Source organism: Octopus bimaculoides, chromosome 22 (genome assembly GCF_046866305.1).
Source record: "Octopus bimaculoides isolate indiv1 chromosome 22, ASM4686630v1, whole genome shotgun sequence".
Lineage (NCBI taxonomy): Eukaryota > Metazoa > Mollusca > Cephalopoda > Octopoda > Octopodidae > Octopus > Octopus bimaculoides.
In genome coordinates, this window is record NC_142949.1 from 33,760,001 (window position 1) to 33,775,000 (window position 15,000).

Consider the following 15,000-nt stretch of genomic DNA (forward strand, 5'->3'; position numbering starts at 1 on the left):
CAGAGATCTGTTCAACAAGGACTCACCCGGGGCAAAACAACAACAAAATCAGTTTCCCTATTCAATGCTAACAATGTATTTCCGATACTGATATTTATTTCTTTATTACCCTCAAGGGTCTAAACACAGAGGGGACAAACAAGGACGGTCAAAGGGATTAAGATGCTCTCACCGTTGTTATTATTATTTAACCCTAGGTCAGTACTGACCAAGTAATCCCTTGATCAAAGGCTTTCATGCTAGATGTAGCAGTCCTGTCCTAGAATACCAAACACTGTGGAGGCTTGTAGCTTAGCGGTTAGGGGTGTTGGACTCATGATCATAAGATTGTGGTTTCAATTCCTGGACCGGGTGATGCATTGTGTTCTTGAGCAAAGCACTTCATTTCATGTGGCTCCAGTTCATTCAGCTGGCAAAAATGAGTAATCCTGCAATGGACTGGCATCCCATCCAGGTGGTGAATCCATACGCCATGGAAGCTGAGAAACCGGCTCTTACCAGTCAGTATGACTCGAGAAGGTAAGTTTACATTTGTTTTTAAAGACAAAAGTTGACCTTGGCAGAATTTGAACTCAAAACATAGGGAGCTGGTAAAAATGCCACAAAGTATTACATCTGATATGCTAACAATTCTGTCAACTCACCCCCTTATTCAATGCTAAATATTGATTTCCAATTTTAGCACAAGGCCAGAAAATTTGGGAGAGGGAGCAAATCGATTACATTAACTCCAAGTGTTCAACTGATACTTTTTTTATCGACCCCAAGAAGGATGAAAGACAAAGCCAACCCAGACAGAATTTGAACTCAGAACGTAAAGATAGATGAAACGCTGCTAAGCATTTTGCCTGGCGTGCACATCCGCCATCTTATTCAAAGCTAATACTGCTAACTGTAATCTGTTAGCGACATTACTTATTGATAGAATACAGAGCCATTTAGAATAGGAATGTGTGGTGGTGGAGGTGGTGGGGGTATCAGATAAAATTCTGGAAAAACAAAGCGAGTCAGCAATTTGTTTTAAAATACATTTAAGCATATCCTATTTATCATTTTATATAGAAAGATTTATCAGATAAAATATTTTATTATCAAGACAGGAATCATAAGTGAGATGCTTCTTCAAGATATACTATATCACAAATTGGGGAAATATCTACAATTTTCTAACCAGATTATTTATGTCAATATTATTTCCATAACATTTGAGATTTGCTGGATTCGCTGAAAATATTTTCAAACCTACTAGAAATTATGGCTTAATGCTCTTCATATAATTTAATATCATTTTTAGACAAACATTTATTAAATGTAAACTGAAAGAGGGGAAAAAAACAAAAAAAAACAACAGAAACATGATATAAATTTTAATAGTTATCGACTTCTGAAGAACGTTTATTTACAAGCAGATCTCAAGTGTTGCATTGTTTGAATGTTAAAAACTAATGAGAAATACCTGATTAAGCTCTTGGTCCATAATGGAATTAAGGACATCCAGCTTGCTTTGCAGCTCAGCAGCTTCAACTTCAGGAAGATCTAGAAATATTACAAATATTTTCACATTATTAATAATAATAATAATTATAATGATAACAGTGAGACACACATAAGAAAGAAGAAAGCAAAGGACCACTGATGAGGTCACAGAAGTGTGACGAAAGAACTCTGGCCGAAATAGGATTAATGTAATATAATGTAATATAAAGCTGAAGCAAATTAACACCAAATATACAGTGCGTGTGTTTTTATTGGCTAAACTGGCAATATGACCATCCCCAAGTACAACAACATCTGTTTCAACACACGATTTCACATCAAAAATCTTGCAAAACAAATATGTAAACGGAATAATAATAATCCTTTCTGTTATAGGCACAAATTTCAACCACAAAAAGAAACAATAAATTTAAGTTTTTCTTTAGACATTAAAACATCTTTGCAGGTGAAGCAGTTGGGGTTAAAAATTTTGGCTTTGGGTTCAATATGACTATGTGGCAGTTTGGGATAGTGTCTTTCTTTTTTACCAATGCCTTATAAGAAGAGCTTGGTAAGTAGAAATTGTGCTATCTAATTATGTACATATGTATACATGTGTAAGCATATGTGTAGATCCTTCAGCAGTGTTTAGTAAAATATCTAAACATCAGCAAAAATACTGTAAAAGTTTGTAAAAGGTTGAAATAAATTATTTAAGCCCGACCTCCTCTCTCTGTTTCTATACATCTATATCTGTATAGTTTTTGTATTTGGTTTGCAAGATTCTTTACGTGGACTTGTATATTTAAACAAATCTTGTTGTGTCTAGTTAGCTAGTCAATTAGTAAGTTGGATGTTTAGCCAATTGACTAATAATAAAGGAATGGAACTGAACTTGTACTTGTGTTAATATTATTGGCATAATGAGTCTCCTTAGACACAACCCCCCCCACACACACACACACATAGAATTTCCATCTCTCAAATGTCATTCACGATGTACTGGTCCGTCCTAGGCAACAGCAGAAAGCATTTGCTCAAGATGCCCTGATGTGACTGCAGAGAGAACTTTTTACCAACACGGCTCTGACCCTGCCATAAAGACACACACACACACACACACACACACACACACACACACACACATCTGTATGTTTGCATGTGTGTGTGTGTAAGTATGTATGTATTATTTGGCTGTAGAGCTATATAAGTGATTTTTGAACTAAGAGCTTTTGATAAGTGCAACCACAAAAAAAGAACCAAATAATAGAAAATAAAAGGTGTTCCACTTTTGCTTTCCTCTTCAGTCCTGTTTTGCATGCTTGCACCATCAAACCTCACCCCCCTCTCTGTATGTATATATATATATATATATATATATATATATGTGTGTGTGTGTGTGTAGTCTTAAAATAAAAAGTACGATTAATATGTGTTGCATTTCAACTGTCTCTGTCAGTTCTCTATCACCATGACCATCACCATCAAACATCACTTTATAACAAATGTTCATTGTGCTTCTTTTTATTTTAAATCTACCAAGGAAAATATAATGAAATTATAATCTTTGATTCTTTCCTTCAATTAAGTAAATTATTCATATATTTAATCATTGACAGATTACAAAGCTTTAATGATATCTATATTGCAATATTTTCATCTTTTTTTCCCCCCACTTTCTGAGAAAAAGAGATGAAATGAAATTTTATGTCGTTTCAAAAATACTAATTCATTGTTTATAATTCTTTCTTATGGAAGGTGAGATGTCTGATATTTTTCAGCTTTCTTTATCATGTTCAGAATTTTCCTCTTCCATTTGAGACATCAAAGAAATTTCACTGAGATAATATGGTTAAATAGCATTTTAATTCTTAATGGACATGTCACATTAAAAAAAAAAAAAGCAAAAATAATGAGATAAATAAATAAAGATAAGAACTATATGAAAGGAATATTCTTCTTTTAACCAAAAATCTGTTTTAATCCAACGCTTGCTTCTTAAAAAGAAAATCCTCCGTAATTTCTAAATGGATGACAAAATTTGATAGTAAAACTAGTAATCATGACAATTTCCAAGAACTAATCAAGGCAATTTGATTTTTCCAATATACAAAGAAAGTATTTATATTTCTTTATATTAACGAAAGCATAGCAATGAATAATTTTCAAAAGAACAGTATTAAACCTGAGATAATGAAGCTGTTTTCCTTACTAACTTATATATGTTTTAGGAACAACAAAACGGCAACGTGTCTTTTTATAGATATTAACTAAAGAATGAGATAAAAGTGAAGACAGTCACATGACTAGAAACAATGGGATAAACGAGAGGAGAGGTAGGGAAACAAAATACTCATATAATGAAAGAAATAGATAAATATATAAAAAAATAAAAATTACAAAAGTAGTTAGCAGACTGAATGGCATCAGAGCTTCAGAAGACGAGACCAAAGTGTAAGTCCAGTGATGTCATTTTATGAAAAGAGACAATATTTCAACCAAACATTTCTCCTCTCAATTTGAAGTCAGACAAAAGTATTTTCTTAATCTTACATCTAATACTTGCAATGTACAATATTGATTTCTAATATTCGTGACTCGTATTAGCATATGTTCTAATTATTTTTAGACGAAAAAGTAATGTTGGTCTATTAGTAATAATTATCTTGGATATAGTAAACGAATGTCCTTTTGTAACTTGATCCCAGTCTAAGACTAAAACAATATTCAATGGCCAAAACACACACACACACACACATACACACACACACAAAAAAAAATGTAAAATCCACTGCTATTGTTGACAAAAGAGACTTTTTAGCAAACTATTCAGGTCACAGTTACATTGTGGAAACGTCATTACAACCATTTAAAGCAAACACACATATTATACACCCACTTCTGCAGATGTAATTCACAAAAGTGATTGTTATACACACACATATATACTGGCACCATTGCAGGAGGCATGCAAAAACACCCACTACACTCTCAGAGTGGTTGGCATTAGGAAGGGCATCCAGCCACAAAAACCTTGCCAAATCAAATCGGAACCTGGTTGATGCCACCCCACCCACCCCCCGCCCCGACTGGCTCCTGTGCTGGTAGCACGTAAAAAACACCATCCAAACATGGCCGATGCCAGTGCTGCTTGACTGGCTCCCGTGCCGGTGGCATGTAAAAAGCACCCAGCACCCACTATACTCTCGGAGTGGTTGGCATTAGAAAGGGCATCCAGCTGTAAAATTTTGCCAGATGGGATTGGAACCTGGTGCAGCCTCCTGGCTTCCAGTCCCCAGTCAAACCGTCCAACCCATGCCAGCATGGAAAACAGACATTAAACGATGATGATGATGACACATATACACATCACATCACATATATATATACACACACACACACACATCACATATATATATGTACACACACACACACATCACATCACACATATACCGTTAGACTGTCAGTTTCACTGTTTTATTTCTTGGTAGCATTGTACAGTAATATTGTATAGTATAAAGCAAGAAATTCTTTTGTCTCACATCTATGAGCTGGTCAATTGCCAAGGAACTACAACTCAGAGATATTCAGGCTATAAATTTTGAAAATGCTTTGAAACTTCTTTTGAAGCCAAAATTTGTAGTAGTAGTAGTAGTGGTGGTGGTGGTGGTGATGTTGTGGTGGTAGTAGTCGTAGTGACGGTGAGGGTAATGGTTGTAGTAATAGTAGTAGTAGTAGTTTAGGATCTGGTCAAACCTGATTGATAAGGCCAGCGATCAATAAGGGGCTGACTAGTGCCTACGGTGTTCCAACCATGACCATCAGATCAAAGGCGTTCCGGCTGTGGCCATCCTGTCTTTTTGTATTTCTCCATCAATCTCAGAACTTACCACTGTATGAGATGAGATGGCTTTGTCCATCACATGAAATCCGTAACATTATTAAAACTCCATAATGGTAGATTAGAGAAAAGCATCGGATCTATCACAGTCACCGACACTGCAAGTTTTGGTTATCGACTGTGGCACTTCAAACATTAAACTAACGAGCTGAAATTAAAGAGCAAAGGAGGGAAAGCTCATTAGTGTAGCACCGGACTAACTGGATAATCAGCAAGCCTTCTGGTCTCAATTTAAATCTGGCAATGGTCAGTTTTCTGGGTATTTTTAATTTTGCTAGTTACACCAGTGGCAAAGATTCTGGCTAATGTTATCTTCAGTGGCTACATTAGCAGCAAACAGGCTTGTTATAGTTATCTTAACCAAATACGGAGACCATAAAGAATTTAGTTAATACTGTCTTCAAAGGTTACGTCGATAACAAAGAAGCTGGTTATAGTTATCTCAAGTATAATAGAGTAATAGTAACAAAGCTGGTTATAATTATCATTATTGGTTGTGCCAACAGCAAACAGGCTGGTTATAGATACCTTAACCAAATATTGTAACAGTAAAGAAGCTGGTTATAATTATCTTATAATTAGGCACAGGAGTGGCTGTGTGGTAAGTAGCTTGCTTACGAACCACATGGTTCTGGGTTCAGTCCCATCGCGTGGCAGTGGATTTGGTAGATGGAAACTGAAAGAAGCCTGTCATATATATGTATATATATGTATATATATATATATATATATATATATATATATGTATGTGTGTGTGTATATGTTTGTGTGTCTGTGTTTTTTTTCCCTCCAACATCTTTAGACAACCGATGCTGGTGTGTTTATGTCCCCGTAACTTAGCTGTTCGGCATAAGAGACCGATAGAATAAGTACTAGGCTTACAAAGAATAAGTCCTGGGGTCGATTTGCTCGGCTAAAGGCGGTGCTCCAGCATGGCCACAGTCAAATGACTGAAACAAGTAAAAGAGTAAAAGAGCGAATCTAGTAAGTATAAAGAAACTGGTTACAGTTATCATTACTGGTTGGATTAACAAGAAACAGGCTATTTATAGTTATTGTAACTAAATATACTAATTATTAAAAAAATCTGGTTATAGTTATCTTATCTTAATATAGTAAAAGCAATGAAGCACTTTATAGTTATCTGCAATGGTTACATCAATGAGGAACAAGCTGGTTATAGTTCCCTTAACTAAATATACTAACAGTAAAGAAACTGGTTATAGCTATTTTTATTAGTTAGGGCAACAACAGCAGCCGTGGTTAATGTCAAATATGAGATGGTTACAAACGAATGACCTCAGATTTAAGTGAAAACATTTCTCTGCAGAAAAGGTTACTCTGTACATTGCTAGGAGAACATTAAAATTATTACACAACATATTTCCTAAGAGTTGATAAGCCTAGCATCACATAAATAGCTGGATTCTTAGAGCAAGCATTGATGTAATGCATGGTTTAGGATTCTGTCCTGTCAGTTGTAAAAATCTACAGGGAATTCCAGATTAGGAAGAACTTGGTTTGCTAAATGGTGAAGACAATGTCAGATGATGCAACACGAAGGTAACTGCTTTGGCATGGAGGTGAATGGCCCGAAACCCTTTGGGAAATATTTTAGCTGTTATCTTTTACTTCCTTCAGTCATTGGATTCTGACCATGCTGGAGCACTGCCATGTTTAGTATCTATTCTTGCTAAAGTTTCTTGTTTATTCTATCGGTTTCAGCCAACTAAGTCATCATCAGACTGTCCAACAATGGCTTAGCTGGCTAAAACTTTGAAGTCACTGTCAACAACATTTTTGCATAGGAATAATAAATTTGTATTCTACAAAAGTATAAGAATTACCCATCAGATTAATGTAAAATTGTTTTCATTATAACTGAACATAAAAACTATCATTAATGTGTGTGTGTGTGTGCACGTGTTCTCTCTCCACCACCACTACCATCACTTGATGTTGATGATGATAATGACTGGTGTTAGTTTGTTTACATCACAGTAACCTAGCAATTCAGCAAAAAAGACCAATAGAACAAGCATCAAATTTGAGGGAGAGAGAAATGAGAAATTCACAGCAGCTGTCTGGAAATGTTTGGAATGTCTCAAATAACAAAAAAAAAAAAAAAAAAAAATAAAATAAAAATAAAAATAAATAAAAAAAAGATTCTAAACATTTGGTAATCTAAATTCTAAATACCTACAAACTATGAAACAATCAGGTTTCTTTTAGGAAGCAAAATTATCAGAAAGCAAACCAAATGCCGCTTACACTATGTACAAAACAACAACAACAACGGTTTAAAATTTGGGCACAAGGCCAGAAATTTAGGGGGGGGGGAGTTAAGTCGATTACATCGACCCAGTGTTCAACTGGTACTTATTTTATTGACCACAAGAGAATGAAAGGCAAAGTCAACCTTGGTAGAATAATAATAATAATAATAAATGAATAAATAAATAGATGAATAAAATTTAAAAATTTTTTTAAGGAAACTTACCTTCATAACCTGTAAAAAATAAAAGAAAAAAATAAAATCATTAGAAAAGGTTAAACGATGTATTTTATATATTTGACATCAATGATATTACAGATATTTTTTTAAAATTCAAATTGGAAAAAAAAATTTTTATATTTTCATTTATGCACTCATTATCAGTAAAGTTTGTGTAATAATGATAAAAATAACGATGACGATGATGTGCTACGACCAAATCCTAGACGGAATTATTGAGGAATGAAGATTGCAAAATCCTGTGGGATGCAATGATTCAGTGTGACCATTAGATTAAACATGGGAAACCTGACATTGGTGAGATGAATAGAAAAAGAAAACATGCCTGATAATCGATATAGCATGTCCTGGTGACAACAGAATCAAAGAGAAAGAAGAAAAGTGAACAACTATAATGAATTGAAGCAGGAAATATGCAGGTTTTGGACAATGAAGAGAGTGGACATGATACCAATAGTGACTGGCATGCTTGGAAGTTTCAGCACTCAACTACCAACATGGCTCAAAAAGATTGATACAAATGTAAATATTGAACACCTTCAAAAATCATCCTTGCTTGGAATTGCAAGAATTTTTCACAGGGTTCTTGAAGCATGACCAGTAAACAGGTGCCAGCAAACAGGTGCCAGCAAACAGGTGCCACCAGCAAACAAGTGCCACCTTAGTTTGTTGACTGTGGACAGCTGACACTTTCCATCATACACAACAAAATAAGCTGAGAGTTTGCATCACAAAAATAATAATAATGGTTTCAAATTTTGGCACAAAGCCAGCAATTTCAGGAGAGAGGTGAGTTGATTAGAGGTAGATAGGCCCTTTTTATATGCGTGTGTGAGAGAGAGAGTGTCTGTCACCTACAACTGTTTGACAACTGGTGTTGGTGTGTTTACATCCCTGTAACCTAGTACCTCAGCAAAAAGACAGTGATACAATAAGTTTAAAAGCATAAATACTGGGGTTGATTTGTTCAATTAAAACCACTAAGTGATGCCCCATTATGGCCGCTGTCCAATGACTGAAACAAGTAAAAAATAGAAGATACTGTTTGAACTAAAACAAAACATTAAAAAAAAGGAAAAAAAAACCTACAAATGCTACCAACTGGTTGGTTTATGCTAGTCTTATAATGAAATCAAAATCAATATTAGATGGAGATTAAGAAAATATATTGGCATCATGATGAAATATTAAATTGAAATACATTGTCGATATAAAAATTTTTTTTCATTTTTCATTCTTATTAAAATTCAAGATGTTTTCATAGAAATTAGCATAATTCCTTGTTTGAAAGCCACAGACTAGATGTTTGAAAAAACAAAAATACCAGCTGAGGTCATGCAGAGATAAAAATCAATGACCAAATCTATCAATTTTCAAAAAAGGAACTACAGAACACTGAATAATAATAATAATAATAATAATAATAATAATAATAATAATAATGATAATCCTTTCTACTAAAAGCGCAATGCCTGAAATTTTGGGGGAGGGAACTAGTCGATTACATTAATCCCAGTATTTCGTTGGCACTTAATTTACTGACCTCAAAAGGATGAAAGGCAAAGTTGACCTTGGCAGAATTTGAACTCAGAATGTAAAAGATGGCTGAAATGCTGGTAAGCATTTCATCCGGCATGGTAACGATTCAGCCAGCTCATTGCCTTTCAATAAGAGTAGTAATCCTTTCCACTAAAAGCACAAGGCCTGAAATTTTGCAGGGTGAGGGCTGTTCAATTACATTGACCCAAGTATTCATCTGGTACTTATTTTATTGACTTCCGAAAGAATAAAAGGCAAGGTCGTACCTGGAGGAATTTGAACACAGAATGTAAAGGCTGACAAAATGCTACAAATGCTGAATGGTTGAAGGAATTAAGATTGGAGAAAAATGAAGTGAAACAGAACAATGTAGGAATACCAAAGGAAATGGTGACTGAGCAGAAAACAAAAGTTCCAAACTGGAAATGTCCAGGCCCTAGTAGGATACAAGGGTATTGGCTGAAAAATTTCCCAGCATTACACTAAAGAATAGCTGTGCAAATGGATATGGAGTGGAAATCTCAAAGTGGATGACCACAGGTAAAAACGTTCTTTGCCAAAGGATCCTGGTAAAGGTAATGCAGTGGGTAATTACCAGCCAATTTCCTACCTATTCTTGATGGGGAAGTTGATGACAAGAATAATACCGAATTGTATGTATGACCTCCAGGAAATGAATGAAAAGCTGCCAGTGGAACAGAAGGTGTGTAGAATATGTGGCAGCAAAAATGAAACAATCTTACATATTTTGAGTGAATGTAGCAAAAATGAAACAATCTTACATATTTTGAGTGAATGTAGCAAAAATGAAACAATCTTATATATTTTGAGTGAATGTAGCAAACTGGCCTAAAAAGAATACAGATTATGTGATAAGTATGGTCTTGGAAGAACAAGGAAATGGTATGAACATAAACCAGAAGTTGTCATTGAGAATAATGTGTATAAGATCTTATGGGGATTTTGCAATCCAATGTGACTCAGTGATTGATGATCAGGGACCAGACGTTATTATTTTCTACTCTAGGCACAAGGCCCGGAATTCTTGGGGAGGGGAACAAACAGTACACCCCCCCCCCCCGGTAAACACAATATCTTAAATCAACAACCTCATGGTATTGTATACTGTGCAACGTCTATAATAACAACAACAACAACAATAATAATGATAATAATAATAATAATAATAATATTAACAATAATAATAATCCGTTCTACTAAAGGTATAAGGAATGAAATTTTGGAGAAGTGTGCCAGTCAATTAAACTGACCCTAGTACACAACTGGTACATATTTTATGAAACCCCAAAAGGTTGAAAGGCAAAGTCAGCAGAATTTAAATGCAGAACATAAAAGCAGATGAAATGCCGCTAAACATTTTTGTCTAGCATGCTAACAGCACTACCAGCTGACCACCTTAATAATAATAATAATAATTATTATTATTATTATTATTACTATTATTATTATTTCTAACTTTGGTACTAGGCCATCAATTCTGAGGGGAGGGTAAGTAGTTCATATCATCAACCCCAATGTTTGACTGGTACTTTATCTTATGACATATTGGTGTTAAAATAATTGAATTACCTCTTGCCTCAAAACTGATGGCCTTTTTTTCCCTAAATCAGAAATCAATATTATTATTATTGTTATAATTATTACACTAACGATTAGTGCTTAGCTTTGCTGAAAAGTGCTACTAACCACCAGTTTTAGTAATAATAATAGTAATTATAATAATAATAATAATAATAATAGAAATAAAATGTAGACTATATCCAGAAAGTTATAGTATAATATAAATGCATTTATAAAAAAAAAATTGTAAAACATTATTTAATTAACAAAATTAATGTCATGGAATATAAATAAATTATAAATACCTTCCCAGTTCCTGGCTGAGGATGAAAAGAAAAAGAAAAGGAAAAAAGAAAAAAGAGAAAAAAATCACAGTCAAAATAGTAATTGAAGGAGACGTTTTGAAATTTAAATAGGAAATAATTGTTATTGGTGAGAATGTGAAAAAAAGAAAAAAAGACAGAGATTGTGGGTGGGTGGGTGGATTAAGCCAATTATTCTAAATCAAAGGCAATGTAGGAAAAAGAAAAAAAAGATAAAAGACACAGAGGAAGGACAAAGCTAAGAAAACAGGAAAAAAAAAAATACAATAAAAAAAATGGGGAAAAACAATTGACTTTTTCTTCATAAATTGCAGAGATATATTAAAGTTATAAATTTAGTAACAATATTTCATACACCAACAAATAGTAAGAAAAGTAATCGATATATATTTTTTTTTATTATTTGTGGCAGTTCTTTTTTCTGTTTTTTTTTCTTTTTTTGTTGTTGTTTTTTTTCGGTTTTAATGTCTTCTGCAGATAAAGAAAGAATCGGGATAAAAAGTAAAAATGAATAAATAAAAGCAAAATTTTCCTGCAATTCAACAATTCTGATTCTCGTAGTAAAATGGCTCTAGGTTTTATCAACGAACAAAATCTTAAGCAAACATCATACAAGTGCCCTCTACCCCCTCCACCGACAATGATGACAACAACAACAACAACAATTATAACAACAGCAATAGCCATAACAATCTTGTCTTTTATTGCTACAAGGAAGGTGGCTGGGAGTGGGAGGAGGAACATTAGGAAGAGAGATAGGAAAAAGTGGGCGGGAGGTGAGGTGAGGGGTTTACACAGAAATAAGGATGAAAGAAAGAAAAAAATGAAATCGAACTTGAGAGAGGAGGGGGGATGAGCAGGGGGGTGAAAGAGGGGGAAGGAGAGAAGGAGACAGGAGAGACAGGAGAAAGGGTAGAGATGGAAAGGGGGGAGATGGCAAGAGGGGAGAGGGAAGAAGTGAGAGAGGTGAAGGGGAGAGAGGAAGAGTGGGAGAGAGGAAAGGAGAAGGGATGGGGAGAGAGGGAGAGAAAGGGAGAAGAAGGAAAGAAGGGAGTAAAGAGAGAGACAGAGGTGAGAGAGGGCGTGGAGAGGAGAGAGAGGGGGCGTGGATAGGAGAGGGAGAGAGGAGAGGAGAGAGAGGAGAGGAGAGGAGAGGGAGGAGAGAGAGAGAGACAGAAGGAGAGAGAAAAAGGGAATGTAAAAAGGTGGAGTGTCAGAAAGATTGATTCATCTAGAGGGGTAAACAGAGAGATACAGAGAGATACACAAATACACAGATAGATGTATATGTAAGTATATAATATGTGTGTGTGTGTAGAGAGAGAGAGGGAGTAGGTAGATTACCAGAGAGACAGATTCATCTAGATAGACAGATAGATCAACAGATAGAAAGAGATCAAATAGGGTGACAGATAAGCTGATTAACAGATAAACCGAAGCAGAGGGATACACAAATACATAGAGGTATATGTATGTATATGTGTGTATGTGTGTGTGTGTGTGTGTATTGTTTGTGCTGGTAACATGTAACCCAGAACAACCTGTTGCATGGTTGGGCCATCAGTTTGCTAGATAAGGAGGGTGGTTTTCATTAGACATCTTCAAGTATGTGTAATGCAACCTATCAAACGGCAGATGTCATTACGAGAATCAATCGTCCTCCAACAGCTGGGAGTGAGACACTTAGTCTTTGTTTAGACATCTCTGTTGGAGAAGGAAAACTCTGGTCTAACACCTGTGACTTTGTTTGCATCCAGTGACATAGAATAGTTTTACTTTGTTGGGTTTACATTAATGAGTTGGAATAATCCCTGCGCAAGGCCTTTCCTAACTTTAAAAAAGCTTCAGGCACAAAAAAATCATTTGATTTTTATTATTTCCATTTTATGCTAGCATACAATGGACAACCACAGACAAAAAAAAATGCATAAAAAAGCAGTAAAACATTCCCTGACAGAATGAAGATGTGTGTTAATGTAGGTGTCAAGTTCTCTGAACACCAGCTGCAAGAGGTGCCCATCACTTCCACATCTGTACAAACAAGTGTAGGTCTGTAGCAGGATTGAAAAGCCAACCCTTACTGCTCTTTTTCAAGAGAACAGTCAAGCACTGGCGTTACTCAAAATTGAGTTGCAGCCATCATATGCATGTATGAGAGGGTGTGAGAATGAGCAAAGTAAAGGTAATGCTGACACTCCTTGTTAGTAGTCAGGAAGGAAGGCAGAACCCATAACTCATTACAGGGCCTCGGGAGTTAGTGGGAGGGATAGCGGAAAGTATCCTCAATCTAGAAGCCTGGCCTGAACAATTGCAACAGAGTGGGGTCTGGTAGTGGTACCCCAGCTGCCTGATTGGTGGTGTTAAATCTGATGAGGCATTAAGTCAACCACTAAAGTGGTCCGTGGTAGGATTTGAACTCAGAATGTAAAGAACTGGAACAAATACATTCAAGGCATTCAATCTGACTTTCTTACAGTTCTGCTAATCCATAGTTCTAGATTGGAACTTTTTTATTGAGCTCAAAGGAATAAAATGTGAAGATAACCTTGGTAGGATTTGAACTCAGAATGCAAAGATCCAGGACAAATACTGCAAGGCTGTAGATCTGATGTTCTTATAGACCTGGCCGATCGACTGCTTTGGAGTTTTAGATTTTTCTGTTTTTATTATCACTGACCAACTCTATCCTTTTGGAAAACCTACCAGTGAAATATAAAAAACCCTTTATGTGAAAAACAGATGAGGGTTTGCAACAGGGAGAGCATCACACTGTAAAACCATAGCTCTGAATCAGAGAAATCAATTCCTATTCAAGCCAAGCTAACATGGAAAAATGGGTGTTAAATGAAAAAAAACGAAGGAACAAATGAAGTTAGAAATTATTCAGGATTTATGATGGACTTTACGTTATAAAGCAAACCACATATTGTATTGTATTGTACTGGATATACATTTGTTTATCGATAAGGAATTAATGTGAACTTTGCTGCTTTTGTTTACTTTTTCTTTGCTTGTGCTTATTGCCTGATAGAACAATCATAAATATATCAGTGAGCGAGGGTAGGTTTTCTATATGGTCGTTCAATACGCTAGAGATAGCAGCTAAACAATACTTATACATTCACTTTCTTTTAAAAACAAAACAAAAAAGTGGTGGGGAGTAATATCAGTAAAATGTGATCCTAGATAACCCCAAAATGGGATCGAATGTTAATGATTGGATGGGATTTTGATCATAGGACTGTTTTGATCAGGGAAGACCCGGGGTTAAACAACAACTACAAAAGCCATAAATATTACGCAAAATTGGACAACCGATGAAGCAATAAATTTAATTCAACAATATATCGCATATATATATATAGGAAAATGAAGAATAAGGCAGAATGCTAAATTGAAAGCATGTTTTAATAAAGATTTCTAATGTGCTTTCATTGTGAAGCAAATTTTCAAGAAGGAGAATGAAAATGTTTTTTACAAAGAAGTACAAAATGAAGAAAATAATATATATAAAAAAATAACTATACCAATACATTATATTGTCTTTGAGCTTTTGAAGTTCAATGGTAATCCATGTAGATAATGGTTGGAAAAATAAGGATGCATAAGAATTGAGAGTTGTGTTAGGTTTAAAAAAAGGAGCTAAAGGTTTATGTGTTAAGCAG

At 35.0% G+C, this 15,000-nt stretch overlaps 1 protein-coding gene across 1 annotated transcript in view; it reads left to right on the forward strand.

Annotated features, from left to right (window-relative positions):
* Positions 1-15,000, forward strand: part of LOC106879696 (protein unc-13 homolog B) — a gene marked incomplete in the record, with an annotated part of 200,335 nt that overhangs the window by 29,516 nt on the left and 155,819 nt on the right. Inside the window, 1 exon segment of the mRNA XM_089339545.1 lies at positions 11,683-11,689. Within this exon segment, the coding sequence (XP_089195671.1) occupies positions 11,683-11,689 (7 nt within the window).